The sequence below is a fragment of the Kalmanozyma brasiliensis genome (assembly GCF_000497045.1).
Source record: "Kalmanozyma brasiliensis GHG001 unplaced genomic scaffold PSEUBRA_SCAF2, whole genome shotgun sequence".
NCBI lineage: Eukaryota > Fungi > Basidiomycota > Ustilaginomycetes > Ustilaginales > Kalmanozyma > Kalmanozyma brasiliensis.
Window position 1 is genome coordinate 1 of NW_015961959.1, and position 14,478 is coordinate 14,478.

Here is a 14,478-nt window from a genome sequence, read left to right on the forward strand (position 1 = left end):
CTTGCTGCTTGTATCAGACCGTCTTCCAGATGGTGCCGTCTGCCTGCCAGATGGAAATTGCCAGGAGATTCAAAATGAATACAACGCGTCTCTAGTTTTGAAGCTGACCGTCTTCCCACCAATTCAGACTTCTGATTTGAAATTTCAAATGGACCGTCTTGCCAGGCTTCCAATGCGCCAACACCGTTCAACCGGTGACATGAAACCCTAACCCTAGGGTACAGCTACTCCCTAATCAACTGATGCTTTGTTGGTGATGGGACTGTCTGTGGGGTTAGGGTGAACTCTGAGTACTTTTCAGTGCCTGATTTATTTGGCAACTTTTCTATTCAATCTACGCCCGAGCATGTGTCAATTTGCAACAGTTGGACTCACAGCTGATGCGCTACGCATACGCAGACAGACATGGTTGACAGAGAATGATGTCCTCGCACAGGGATGAATCGAAACTAGCAAAATACAGGGAGGGAAAACGGTGACAGAGGCATCGATAGAAAGTATACAGAAGATGGTATCAATACGAGACGGAACGAGCAGGTGACTAGGCGACCATTGCAGCAGGGCCGGCGCCGGTCAGGCCAGCCATTCCGGTGCGGCCAGCTCCGAACGTCTTGGTGATCGATCGATCTGCGGCATTGAAAGTGTAGCCGTTGGCGTGGAAAAGCTTGGACCCAAGGTAGGGTCGAATGTCGAACACATCGACCTCCTTGGCACGCGTCTCGAGCTCCGAGACGGGCACTGTGACGACCGTGCTCGACTGAGCATTACCCCCGCGACGAGCGCCGTTCTGCAGCTGCACAAAACGCATTCGGTCCTTGACGATCGAGCCCAAGATGAACGAAAGAAGCTCGTCGTGGTCGCGGCTCTGGTGCAGGTACTTGCGGAAGCCTCGCTCGAGTGTCTTCTTGACGCTCATCTTCTGTGCCGAGACAAACGACTCGACCGTCGCACGGATGGCCACGTCAATGTCGTCGGTGCGCACGTAGTCGCGCAGGTGCATCTTGGCCGACGCCTCGGCCATGCGGATCATGCTCTCCAAGTGACGCACCGTGATGGGGAAGCTGCCCGTCGAGATCGACTCGCGACGCAAATCAGCGTAGAGACGCGAGATGCGGTCCTGATCCAGCGCATTCAGCGACGGGCGAACGTGGTCTCGTGCGTACATGATGTACTTCTTGAGCATGTCCTGGGGCAAGATGTCGGCGTCGAGCGAGGTAGCCACCAGCTGCTCGTCGTTCTCGTCGTCAAACTTGGGGTGTGATCGCAGATGCGAGCCCACCACGAAACGAGCCAGCATGTCATCCTTGACGGGGTCCACGGTGTCCTTGACCACGCACAGCGCATCGAAACGCGACAGAATGGGCTCGGTCAGCTCAACATTCTGGTTGAAGGGGATGGTGGGGTTGTATCGGCCGCGAATAGGGTTGGCCGCGGCGACGATGGCACAGCGAGCTTGCAATGTGGTGACGATACCAGCCTTGGAGATGCTGATTTGCTGCTGCTCCATGGCCTCGTGGATCGAAGTTCGATCGGCGTCGTTCATCTTGTCGAATTCGTCGATCAGGCAGACGCCCTTGTCGGCAAGTACCAGCGCGCCTCCCTCGAGCGTCCACTCGCGAGTGACAGGATCCTTGCGCACCGACGCGGTGAGACCGACCGCTGATGCACCCTGACCGGTGGTGAAGACGGCTCGCGACGCTGTCTTCTCGACGTACTTGAGGAATTGCGACTTGGCGGTACCAGGGTCACCGAGCAGCAGGACGTTGATATCGCCACGAATGCGGTGCTTGCCACCAATGTCTTTGGGCACACCACCGAACAAGCTGAGCGCGATGGCGGTCTTGATGTCTTCGTGACCGTAGATCGAAGGGGCGATACTCTTGATGATGCGCTTGCCGATGCGCTCGTCCTTGGCCAGCGCCTTGATCTGTCGCTCGTCCTCCTCGGTGAGACGGAAAGCCGAATAGGCGTCGTCGCGCTTGGCAATGTGATTGGCTTCCAGGACCGTGGCAAAGACTGGGAAGCCGTTTTTGGTGTTGAGCGAGGCGTCAAAGTTGTTGCGGTAGACACCGGTGATTTCGACCTCCTCGCCGGGCTTGGCAGAGTCGATGAGATCCCAGAGCAAGATTACCTCGCGGTGACGAGGCAAACGTCCAGGCGGCACGCTACCGGGCGACTCTTGCAGCGTCATCTTTTGATAGTTGCGGTAGACGGTCTGCTCCGAGTTGATGCGGAAGGGGCCACGCTGCTCGCAATTGGAGCAGTAGCTGAGCTTGATCTCCTGGTTGGCATCTTGCCAGAAAGGACCGAGGACAGCACCGCAGCGCAGGCAGTCAAACTTGACGTACTTGAGCTGCGGGAACACACCGCTACGGCGGGTCACGACCCCACTGACACGGACGAGCGAGTTGAGGTGACCTTGACGCAGGTCTCGCAGGGTCGACGAGGTGGGCAGATCTGCGATGCGGACGTGCACTTCGGAGTGAATGCGGTCGTAGGACGGGTAGTAGAGCATGATGACATCGAAAGCGACTTCGTCAAAGATGGGAAGCATGCTGGCGGGCGAGTTGGCGAGGAAGTAGGCCAGGATGGCCTTTGAGTCGACAAGATGGAGGAAAGAGACTTCTAGCGACTCGGCGTTGGTCTCACCAAGGGTCTTGATGCGCTGACCGTAGACACTGACACCGTTCTCGTCAACGTAGGTGACGAGGAAGTTGCGGAACTCGCGCACGATGGCTCGGCGGACGTTTTCGGTAGCGACCCAGCTGGCGATACTGTCGGTCTTGACGTCGCCCAGCTGTTCGAGCGGCAAGTCATCGGCAAAGCCGGCACCGTCGGCACCAGCCGCCGCCTCGTCGTAGTGGCGGCGTCTGCGGCGGTTGAGGATAGCGACACCATCATCGGCATCGCTGGCGCCATCGTCGCTGTGGAGGAACTCGGGAGCACGCGAGCGGCTGCCACGGTTGGCAGCCTCTGTGCGATCACGGCGACCCATGCGGAGTTCAGCAAGACGACGTGCATTGGCGTCCATCTGATCGAATTGATTGTCGTCGTCGATGCCCAGCGCGCTGTCGTATCGGTCTAGTGCTGCGTTTTCGGTATAGTCGTTGTCCATGTTCTCGCCAAAGAGGTCCTCGCCTTCGTCGTCAGAATCAGCGTTGGCTTGGAAGTGGTCGCCGAGCTGCCTCGCCTCCTGTTCCTCGTCGACGACGTCGGCATCATCGAGTTCGCCATCCGTGAAGTCCGAGAAAGCGGCAGGAGGGCTCGACGGTGGGAGCGAAGAAGGCGGCGGTGAAGATCGACCGGCCGGTGTGGTGGCTGTGGAAGGGCCGGGCAAGGGCGACGAGGCGTCGAAAGGGTCATCTCGCTGCTGAAGCTGCTGCGAGCGACGACGCTTGCGGTTTGCGTTGTTCTGTGAGTCGGCCTAGTAGTCAGATGATGTATTGTACTTAGGTCAGTGTCGCCGTCCCTAAAAGCGTCGAGAGGATTGCAGGATAGATCACTCACCATGATAGAAGAGTATGGGGTCTTGCACGAAGCGGTGGTGGGGAAAGTGCAGAGGAAAGATCGACGAGAGGAAGCGAAAGTAGAAGGAAGAGGCAAGCGCTGCAGATCCTTCTCCTGGGTCGGACGTTCTTTGCCTGGCGGCTGCACGGGCGAGTCGAGGTGTTGGTTTGATTGACCTCTTAGAAGTGTTGGCTCTGCGCTGCCTCAATCCAGACTTGACTGCTCGACTGCCTTTTCCTGTTGGGCGCAAGCTCTGTCGAAGTTGACGCGCAGTCTTGCAGACCCAAACCCCTTTCTTTTCCCGTGGTCAACACACTCGCACGCAGAGCTCTGCGCGCACGACAAGCAGCTTTTGCTACGCGCACCTCATTTACACGATAGTCCTTCTGCTCGACGCGTAAATGAACTCGATAGAGACGCGAAGTCGAAGACGCGTCTCTGATACGCACGAGACGAAAAATTGAAGATCGTCTCGGATTTCGGGGGCTGCGCTGCTGAACCCTTGCGCTCGCTCAAAGAAGAAGCTTCAACCGCTCCTTGCCTCACACTTAGCGAAGAATCTGCGCACGACAACAACAAGACCGCATCGCAGGAAGATCTGGCGCGGAAGGAGCGTCGTCAGCAGGCTTCCTGCTCGTTGTGGATCGAGGCGGTTGCAGACGAATGGCGCTGTCGGTAAGGTCCACCACAACGACAAAGTAGACCCGCCGCCATCATTTAATCGCATCAGCAGTTCGTTGCAGCAGCATTCATGGAATACTATCTGTGCGACTCCTAAGAGATCTCGTGATTGCGTCTGCGTGGCGTGTCATTGAGATGTCGACTTCGAAGGGAGACACTGTTCGTTGGTAGGCACACACGGGTTGTGCGGTTCGTCTACTGATTCTGATTTGTTTTCAAATTGAGATGTAGCACGTCAAGCAATCACTTGGATCGCTTGTAGACCTTGTCGAGGAACGAGTGGAACACCTCGCGACGCAGGCCTTGCGACTCAGGGAGGTTGTTGATGAGGGTGGTGATCTGCTCGTACGACTCGGCCTCGTACTTTTCAAAGCGGCCTCGGAGGTCAATGTTGGGCTGGTTGTAGACGTCCTTGACGCGCTTCTCGCATTCCGAGTCCTTCTTGCCGTAGTTTTGGTCGAGGACCTGACGCTGCTCGGGTGTGGCGTTCTGGAGAGCGACGTTGATGTTCCAGGAGCACTTGTTGTCAAAGATGTCGGTGCCGATCTTGCCAATCTGCTCGGGAGTGCCGTAGCAGTCGAGGAAGTCATCCTGGACCTGGAAGTACTCGCCCATGGGCAGCAAGATGTCGAGCGCCTGCTTGTAGAGAGCCTCGTCGGTGACGCCCGCCATGCGCATGGCAAGAGCAACGGGAAGGTAGAACGAGTAGAAGGCGGTCTTATAGACAACGATGAGGTGGTGCTTCTGCAGCGAGAACTTGGACAGGTCGACGGAATCTTCTGGGGCAGTGATGAGGTCGATGAGCTGACCAAGCTCGGTCTGGAAGGTGACGTCGTGGAAGAGTTCGAGGAGCATGCCGTAGTAGGGGTCGTTGCGGAAGTGCTTCTTGAGCAAAAAGTAGATGGCGGCTTCGAGCATGAAGGCATCGTTGATAGCGATGTTGCCGACACCCTCGACTCGGTACCAGCAAGGGTGACCTCGACGAGTGACGCTTGCATCCATCATGTCATCGGCAACGAGAAAGTAGGCCTGAAGGAGCTCGATGCACCATCCGAGGATAGCAGCCTTGAGATATTCGGGTTCAGTGAGCTGGCGGCTAAGCTTGCCGGTGGTGGCATCTGTGCAGAGAAGGATCTCGACCGTGTCGACGACCGAAAGACCACGGTTGAGCTTGCCTCCTGGAGTGTTGTAGTCGAGGTTGCGACGGAACCACTCGATGGCCTCAGCGGGCATGTTCTCCGAGGCGAGGTAGTCCGTGAGCTCCTGGACCAGGAGAGGGAAGACGTCCTCGAAGCGCTTTCGCTTCTGGATCTTGAGCTGAGCTTTGTCGGCCGTGGCTTGAGGAGCAGACATGTTGATAAAGATGCGTGTCTATGGATGGTGATGAGAAAGAAAGACCGGTTGCTAGGCGCGAGGCTCGGGAAGAAATGTTTGAATGCGTGTTGCACTTTGCCTTGTTCCCACGTCGTGGAAAGTGGTCTGATCTCGCTCTCGCAGTCTTCTTCTGCTGTTATGGCCCAGACAAAAGCTTCGATTCGCGCGTTGGCGAGACGCGGCATGAAATTCTTAAGCTTGTTACACCTTCACGTTTCGCCGCAAGAAAAGAATAGGAGTCGCAGCTGTTCAAGGGTTCGCTTCCAAATGTACACGGCTCGAGACCAACACTCTTTCAGCGCAGACCAACACCTTGTCCTCTCGCCATCTTGTCCGCTACCTTCAAGTGCCAGTCTGACCTGGCAAAAGCACGTCGTCAGCTTGCTGTCGCTCAGGTGCGGCCACGGAGGACCATGGCGTCGTCTCACGTCCTCTACTATTGCCCTTGCGACCAGGCATCGGCAAGCACCGCCTCCACCTCTCGATCTTCTTCCTCTTCGTCCTCCTCTTCGCTCATATCGCCGCCTCCAGGCTTGCCAGCTTACTCTCCTGCCTCGCGGTACAGCTTCCATCCTCTCGACTCGCTCTACTTTTGTGACGAGTGCGATCGAATCCGGTGCAATCGCTGCGTCACACTAGACATCTCGAGCTACTACTGTCCCAATTGTCTCTTCGAGGTCCCCGGGGCTAGCGTCAAGGCCGAAAAGAATCGCTGTGCAAGGAACTGCTTCGAGTGTCCATGCTGTCAACACACGCTCTCCGTGCTCGCTTCTGATCTGGCTTCCGAGACGGCACGCAGGGTAGATCCGACGGACCCGGCAGCAAGCCAGGGTGAGCCCCCTTACTACCTCGGGTGTTCCTTCTGTCGCTGGGACTCCAAATCGGTTGGTCTCGTCTTTGAAAAGCCGACGGGACTCAGCTTGCAGCTGCAACGTTCCGAGGACAATGCTGCCGACGTGCTCGAATTCGATCGACTCAAGGACCACTTCGACCCTTATCTCAAGGCGCAGACCCAAGCGGCCATCATCTCGGCTGCCGTTGGGTCGTCCAATTCTTCTGCCGCTCGCTTGCCATCTAGTTCCTCCGCGGCCGCAGCATCGACAGCATCGTCCAGCAGTGCATCTTCTTCCAGCCGTAATGCAAGGGTCGCAGCCGCCCGAAACGCTGCCACTGCAGCACTTCAATCGTCCAAGCTGGTGCGCGATCTACCGCACTTGGCACATTCCAAACATCTTGGCGTCAGCGGGTCACGCTCAGCGCCCATCGAACCAGACGAACTGAAGCGCTACCGTGCACTCAACCCATGGCAACCCTCGTCAGATGGTCGTGGCGCCGCCCCCGCCATGGGTGTCGTTGCAAAACGCGAAAAGCATCGAAGAGACTACGTGTCGCGCCTTCACTCGACCCCAGGTCAGCCTTTCGCGTCGCTGGACGACAAGATCTCCTCGCTCGAACAACGCTGGTCTGCCATCTCGATAGCAGATCAGCCCGTCCGCGCTGCAGAGCTGCGCCCAACTCGTGTGCCACTCAAATCGAAGTTGTCGAAACGATGCCCTGCTTGTCGACACATTGTCATCAAACCCGACATCAAGGCTGCCTCGAATCGCTTCAAGATCAAGCTCGTGGCCCTCAACTTTTTGCCCGAGATTCAAGTCAGCCTCGCTCCCCACCAGCCGTTCCTGGACCCGCACAAATACCGATCAGCAACCGGTTCGAGCCTGATGGGAGCAGGCACAGCAACCAGCACCCTGAGACGCCGACCGCCTTCCGTCCTCGTCTCGGGAACAGACTCCCTCAGTGGATCCTCGTCGCTCATGGTCACATCTCAAGACGTCGATGCGGACAGACTGGAAGTCGGACACACGTACAGCTTTCAAATCGCTGTGAGCAATCCGCTGGACGACGCCATCCAGGTCGAAATGAGCTTCGTCCGCTTCGCCCTGCCATCTCACCTCCGCACGTCGACAGACGGCGGCAGCTCGGCGGTGCAGCCATTCCCACAAGCGAAGTACATCTTTTCGGCCAAGACCGACACCGGCGTCTCATCGCCGGTCGATGATCAAGTACACGCAAGCGAGCAGTCGGCTGGTCCGTCCAAGCGGTCTCGACTAGGGTGGCAGGTATACCCATCGGCCACCAGCGTGCCCCTCAACGCCTTCAACGAGGTATGGGACCTCGAGGACGCAGAAGACCTGTACGGATCCAAGGCTGAGGCTGACGCAACTCGTCAGGAGAGCGGCGGTGCAGCGCAGAGTCGTGCTGTCAGAACCGCCATCGCGCGTGGGACGGATGAGTCGTCGTGGGTGATCGAAGAGGAGGACGATGGCGAGGACGATGCAGAAAGCGAAGACAGGGGCATCTCAGACATTGACGAGGAGCAGGAAGATGCTGCACGATCCAAACGTTCGAAAAGACTCACTCGACAGCCGCAGCTTTTTGCCAGCTCCGGCATGCAACGCAAACCTTTCATCCAGCGAGGTCACACCACAACGCTCTACCTCGACCTGGCCATCTCGGACCAAAATCCACCGAGGCCAGGGCCGCTGGAGTTGGGCATGCACGTCACGTACAGATACACAACCGCTGCAACCGTGCCGGATGAGCAGGCGGCCAGACCGCCAGGCAAGGACTTCTCCTTCTGGACGTCGATTCGGCTCGGAAGCGTCGCGGCTGCGGGCGATGCGCGACCATGAACAGCAATCTTGTTTGCCTGCCCACGCAGCAACAGGCCATTTATAAACCGTCATTCGCGCGACCTGCATGCAAGACATCTCTCAATGATTGGAATTCGACACTGCCTGAGCCCTTCGACTTCTCAATGAGCCTTGTTACGGACCGCTCACGATCACGCTCAGACGAGAAGGCTGCTTCTACAAAGTGCGAGAATAAGATTTGCGACCACGAACAATCCCCAAAACCTTCCTGCTTGACCACATCACTGGGCCCCGGCCGAAGGCGTGCGGAAGCGCGTCGACCGCTTGCGGCGCGCCTGAAAGCTGACAGCCTGATCGTCGCTGTCGTCGTCATCATGCTCCGGTGTCAGACCGAGGTGTGTCTGCTTTGCGGCGACTTCGGCTTGTGCGGCTGTGTCCTCCTCTGCGTCAGCGAACTGCGACTCTTCCGTCGCAGGCACTGCGGTCACTGCGGGACTAGCGATGGCTTTGCCGTTGGTCTCTTCCACGACACCGCCGTCGATGTCGGATCGTGTCGTTTGCGTGCCGGCGGCCGAGGGAGCGCGTGACGACTCGTCCGAGCCGTGCTGGCGATGCGAGGCGGATCTCGACACGCTGCCCGAGCTGGTGGGTGTCGATTGGTCCGCCAATGCCTCCGCTGGAACCGCACTCCTTGCCTCCGTATGGCTACCGTCAAGCTCCGTCATCTCCGCCTTTCGAAGCGCATTCGCCTCTGGTGAGAGTGTGGCGTCCATGGCAAATGTTTGGCATGCTGGTGCCGCCACTTCAGCAGCCGCATGGGGAGGGCTGCGTTCCCGAGCAACTCCTAGAGCCCTGGTCTCCGGCAACGCAGACGAACCGGCAGGAGCCAAGATATGCTGGTAGGGCGGCTTGAAGACGTTGTAGCCGCCTTCGACGGATGGTGTGAGAATGTCGCTGGAACTCACGCTACCGCTCGAGCCTTTGCGACCGAAAGTCTCTGGAAGGTAGACAGCGCCCGTCCCAGCCTCATCGTCTTGATTGCCTCCGCGCACCTCCCATCCACGGCCAGAGTTGACAAGCATCGGATCGCGATTGCCGCTGTGAAGATCATCAGACAGATCATCATCATCGGAAAACTCGAGCTCCAAATCGACATCGTCGTTATCGAACTCGTGCTCCTCCAAGGGCGCAGCAACATGACGACGACGTCCGAGCTGATCAAAGGCGAAAGCTGCAGCGCCGTCAGAGCCGGTCAACGGCGAAGAGGGTTGGCTGAGCGCGCTGAAGGCAGTGCGTGTCATGCTAGGCCTTTCCAAGGTTTCTGTCAGCAATTCCGTGGACAGGCTCGGAGCGCCAGAGATGCCGCTGCCGCTAGTGCTGCTCAGGACAGGCGCGCTGAAAGGCGTGCCCGACTCTGGTCGAGCCCCCGTCTGCTGGATCGCACCTTGTGTGTCGACAGAGAGGGGTCCCAGTGCGCCCAGAGTGGGCGCAGCTGGCTGGGCGCTGCTCGCTGTGCTACGAATACTGCCGCTTCGTTGCGTGCGGCCAGCGCTAGCGAAGCTCGAGGAGAGCGGCGGAGCATCGCGGGATGCTCGTGTGCCAGACCTAGACAGGCTCCTGTTGCGCTCGTCGCCGCCACTCATGAGCCAGCTCCCTCGCAGGAAGTCGCCCAGACGATGTCGCCCCGAGACGCGCGAGGTTTGCGAAATACTCAGCGTCGAGGACTTGCCCTCCGAGTCGACAGAGCGCCTTGATGAAAGTGCTCGCTGCGGATACAAGTCCGAATTCTGTCGACTGGGTATGCGATGAACCGTCGGCAGTTGAGGCGAGGAGCCGTGAAGCGAAGGCGATGCTGATGCGCCACTCACACGACGAGCCGCACCATGGGTGTCAGAGGACGTGCGCTGCGGGATCTCGGGACCACCTTCAGGACGCAAGCCGGCACTGCTAGAAGATTGCGCTGACGCTCTTCTTTGCATCAGTGTTTCGGGTGGCCTCATCATGTCGTCTTCTGCACCGTCCACGAATACCGGAGGGGGCAGTGCGGGCGATAACGTCGTGGCTCGATCCTGCTCTCTGGCGAAGCTGTCCTGGCGAGAAGGAGGCGTGCGGGTCGCAGCAGCAGCAGGGCCTTGAGCCAGGTTTCCCTTGCTAGTCGAGTCCAGGTCCTTGTTGCGAGGCGAGGCCGAAGCCACTGATTCGGACTCGTCGTTTTGTTGGACTGATGACAAGGCGCGAAGAGCAGTATTACCATCGCGACGACCCACCGAGTTCCCGCTCTTCTGCCGCGAAAAGAACATGTGCCCCTTGAGAGGGGTTCGCGGTGTTCGTACGGACGACGAGGTGGACGGACCTGATTGGCTCGAAAAGTCGAAGGGTGTGGCCGACGATGAGCTGCCATTGTCCATGCCGCCTAGGCGGCTGTGGTGCGGTGTGCTGCTGCCCGAGTCGGTCAGCGCATCAGCGTGGAAGGATGAGGTTGCCGACGACTGGTTGATGGATTTGCTGCGCTTCCGACCTCCGCCAAACGAGTCGAGCAGCTTGGACTGCCATCGCTTGACGCGCTGCTTGAGTTTCGAGAAGCCAGTGAGGGCATCTTCGACGTCGGCATGCGAGATCTCGACGAATGGCAAGTGTTGTGGATCGGTCTCTGAGAGCCAAGCCGGAGCGTCTTGCAAGCCTCGAGTGACCCACGGATGCTTTTTGACGTCTTCCAAGGTGATGCGTTTGGCGGGGTCCTTTTCGAGCAAACGATCCAGCAAATCGCGCAACTGCTTGGCATCCTCGGTCAGGCTTTCCACGTTGGCATCCGGGCAGAGCTCCGATGGGCTCACTGGCTGAGCGTCGGCTTCTTCGTCCATCCATTGCGACCGAGACTGCCATCTTGGCTTGCGTGGCCCCACGCGGACGCGGTCTGCGCCCATAAACTTGGGTATCGAGTAGTCGGTGCTGGGGATGACAGCGAAGAGAGCGTATTCGGACTCTGCTGTGAAAGGTGTGGTGCCAAAGAGAAGACAGTAGAGGGTCACGCCTAGCGCCCATACGTCGATCGCTTTGGTGACCTTGGGTCGAGCCGGCGACGTTGCCGCTTTGCCTCGTGCGGCGTCGGCCAAAGAGCCCACATGAGAACCCTTGATCGGATCGATGGAAGGAGAAGCTGCTGAGAACGAAGACATACACAGCTCTGGCGCGAAGAAAGCGGGACTGCCAGCGGTTTTGGCGAGCTCACGATCGTCGACGAGACTCGGATCAGACGTGGAGCCAGACTGGGAGTCGAGCTTGTTGTTGGCCACAGCTGCAGCCGTCTCCTGGTCGTTGGCGATCATCATGGCGTAGCTGAAATGCGAAACGCCAAAATCAGAGATCTTGACCCTGTGCTCCTTGTCGTAGAGCAGGTTGGCGGGTTTGATGTCGCGGTGGATGATGCCCTGGTAGTGGAGATACTCGAGACCGCACACGACATCACGGAGGATGCGGCGCGCCTCGTCTACGGTGAGGGTCGGTTGTCCTTCGTTGTCTTTCCATACCACTTCGCCTCCTTCCATGTATTCCAGCACCATGAAAATCTTTTTGCTCTGTGGATCATCGATGACCTCTTTGAGCTCGACGACATTGTCGTGGCTGCACTTTTTCATGATGGCGATTTCGCGGCGGACTTTTTGATCCGTCGTCCAGAGCAGCGCTTTTCGTGCTTTTTCTCGCTCCTTTTCGCGACGACGCTCGGCGTCTTTGTCCGATTGTCCCCAGCGGGGCAAACCGAGACCGGACGTGGAAGGCGATCGAGGGACGCTGGGCAGTGGTGCAAATTGCGTCGATGGCGCAGATGAGACGCCCTTGACGGTGGTCGTTGCGGAGCTGCTAGCTTCGTTCTGCGGTGTGTCGGATTCATCCTGTTCTAGTGCAGACTGCTGGTCTTCTCTCGCATCTTGCTTTGTCGCTTTGCTGGAGGATGCCGACGGGTCGAGATCGAGTGGGTCTTTGTTGCGATGGTTGCGGTTGAGCAGGCCAAGGCCGGCGCCGAGACGCTTACGGGCTTCCCTCTCGACAATCTTGACCGCGACCCGTTCTCCGGTCTCTAGATCCGTGGCGAGACGGACCTTGCCATGCACACCTCGACCGAGTTCACCCTCGATAAGGTACTGGTTGACCATACGGCGACCGCTTGTGTGCGTTTGAATGTCGAGGCGATTCGTCTCTAGGACATGTGGTGCGCGTGGTGAGCGGTTCAATCCATGTGGATTGGGAGAAGATCGGCCTGAGTCTGGAGGGGAGTTGAAGGCGCTCGGGGTAGCGGAAGCGAGCTGGGCTCGTCTTGGCGAACGAGAAGGAGGAGAGCCCGCGGGCCCATTGGAACGGCTAGCTTGGAGTTGTTGATGCATATGCTGGGTGAGAAGCTGGTGTTGAATCTGCTGAGCGTAAATCTGAAGCTCGTTGACAGCCGAGAGGGCAGGTGTAGAGGATCCTGATACGACGGAAGGTGAGGCAGAGGCCGAACGACCGCTGGACGGATCATCGACGCCGAGAGAGGCTGGAGATGAGCCAAGTTGTGGTGACTGGCGCGTATTCGCGCCGCGGCCAGGAGAGCTGAGGATGGGGTGAGCGAGATCCTTGGAGTCGGATGGTGGTGCTGGTGAGCTGTAGAGCTGCGCAGGGGAGAGCGTAGCATTGGTATCACTAGAAGGTATAGAAGGCTTGGCAGTAGCAGTAGGGGGGTCTTCGCCAGCACCCAGTACCTGACCAGCCATGGCTAAGCTGAGCGAGGTGTAGGCAGGATTCGATGTCGGAGAGACGATGCCCACCGCATCCCCACGCATGATGGCAGCATCTGCCGACGCGGAGGAGGGAACCTCGAGCGGCATCTCGGTTGCCGACTGGGCGGCGGCCGGAGTGTCAGCTGCAAGAGGCTCGATCGGCCTCTCGTCGGTGCTGTGGGAGATCATGTTTGCGAGTCAGACCTGTCTGCGACGCAAATGAAGAGCTAGTCTGGACCGGTCCAGATCGAAGAAGGTGTGGTGCTGCAGAGCAAACGAAACTGCAAGCGTTTCAGCGTGAGAGAAGCATTGTTGTTACAGGGCAGCAAACGACGGTTCGATGCTGTGCTCCGGAAGAAGAGAAGGGCGGCGCTGGTCTGAACCGGGTGAGTGAGCGTGTTTCGAATGCGCGCTGATTCCTCGACTGAGTAGAGTCTAGAGGACGAGACGGTGGAGGTCGACGGCGAGAAAGAAAGCGATTGTGATGTTTGCGGTGCGTTGTCCGTGTAGGCGATTGCAATAAGGAAGGAGTAGGTAGGGCGTGGTGGTGATGGTGGCCAAGCAAGCGAGCGAGCGAGTGAGTGAGTGAGTGTCAAAGCAGAGTCGATCGATGCACGTCCTGGTCTCGACTTTTTGAGAAGGGAGTGTGCGTCGAGCAGCAGGGGTTCAACAGCTGCAGTTGCACCCTCTGAGAAGCGAATCGCGAGGGCAGCTGGCCACGCTATTTCGACCATCGCCTTAGCCTGGGAAATTGACCGCCGAGGCACCGACTCACACTCGCTTGCTTGTCTGACTGAGCACCGGGCGAGCGGGCGAGCGATTTTTCCAGAGCGCGTGGGGACCGAAAAGCCACAAGCACAGACGAGATTTTTTGGCTCGAGGCGAGGCGAGGCGAGGCGAGGCGTGCAGCGTTTGGGCCCTGCGCCTGCATTGTTACAATCGAGGTGCATGAACCATGGCTTGTCCAGCCCGCATCTCCGTTGTCCTCTCTTGCTCTCGGTCGGGGCTGGCCGAAGTGGGATATGCTCCGTAGGCTCGAGCTCGAGCGTGAATGACGCTTTGGCAGCAACGTTGACAAAATGCTTATCACCGCAACACCCTTGTTCAGAGACTTGATCATGAGTCAACCGAAATGGCGGTGTATCGCTCGCATCCGACCGGCTGACACAGGAGCATACTCACTTGCTTATTACATGCAGGCTGTCCTTCGACACGCTTCCAGACGACGCGGGAGCATCGCATCGGCTAGGACCGAGTAGAGAAGCTTCGCTCGGATGTACCGAACAAAAGCGTTCCCTTAGATCTTACACTCAATAATGAGATGAAAAAGAAACTCGACACTGCAAAGCCTCGCCAAGTGAAACCGAAGTGTAGTCATGCAAACAGGCTCGTGAGTGGCCATCCGATCTCAACGTGCAGCCCAGTTGCTATTCCGCGGCTATCGCCGCTCGAGAGGCTATGCGAACCGATATCACATGCACTGGCTGTTCTTGGCTTTCACCTGCTGAGCC

The 14,478-nt window shown here is 58.2% G+C and overlaps 4 protein-coding genes across 4 annotated transcripts; 1 reads left to right on the forward strand and 3 right to left on the reverse strand.

The window, feature by feature from the left end:
• Window positions 1-541: 541 nt before the first annotated feature.
• Window positions 542-3,510, reverse strand: PSEUBRA_002495 (DNA replication licensing factor Mcm2; the record flags this gene model as incomplete). The annotated part of the gene is made up of 2 exons (XM_059464853.1): window positions 542-3,424; window positions 3,508-3,510. The coding sequence occupies 2 exons, from the start codon at window positions 3,508-3,510 to the stop codon at window positions 542-544; spliced, it is 2,886 nt and encodes a 961-aa protein (XP_059320676.1).
• A 921-nt stretch (window positions 3,511-4,431) lies between these two features.
• Window positions 4,432-5,541, reverse strand: PSEUBRA_002496 (Polyprenyl synthetase; the record flags this gene model as incomplete). Its single annotated transcript, XM_016436942.1, has 1 exon — window positions 4,432-5,541. The coding sequence occupies one exon, from the start codon at window positions 5,539-5,541 to the stop codon at window positions 4,432-4,434; it is 1,110 nt and encodes a 369-aa protein (XP_016292415.1).
• Window positions 5,542-5,975: 434 nt separating this feature from the next.
• On the forward strand, window positions 5,976-8,255 carry PSEUBRA_002497 (Dynactin p62; the record flags this gene model as incomplete). The annotated part of the gene is made up of 1 exon (XM_016436929.2): window positions 5,976-8,255. The coding sequence occupies one exon, from the start codon at window positions 5,976-5,978 to the stop codon at window positions 8,253-8,255; it is 2,280 nt and encodes a 759-aa protein (XP_016292416.2).
• A 242-nt stretch (window positions 8,256-8,497) lies between these two features.
• PSEUBRA_002498 (Protein kinase domain protein) lies at window positions 8,498-13,156 on the reverse strand (the record flags this gene model as incomplete). The annotated part of the gene is made up of 1 exon (XM_059464927.1): window positions 8,498-13,156. The coding sequence occupies one exon, from the start codon at window positions 13,154-13,156 to the stop codon at window positions 8,498-8,500; it is 4,659 nt and encodes a 1,552-aa protein (XP_059320677.1).
• Window positions 13,157-14,478: the final 1,322 nt, after the last annotated feature.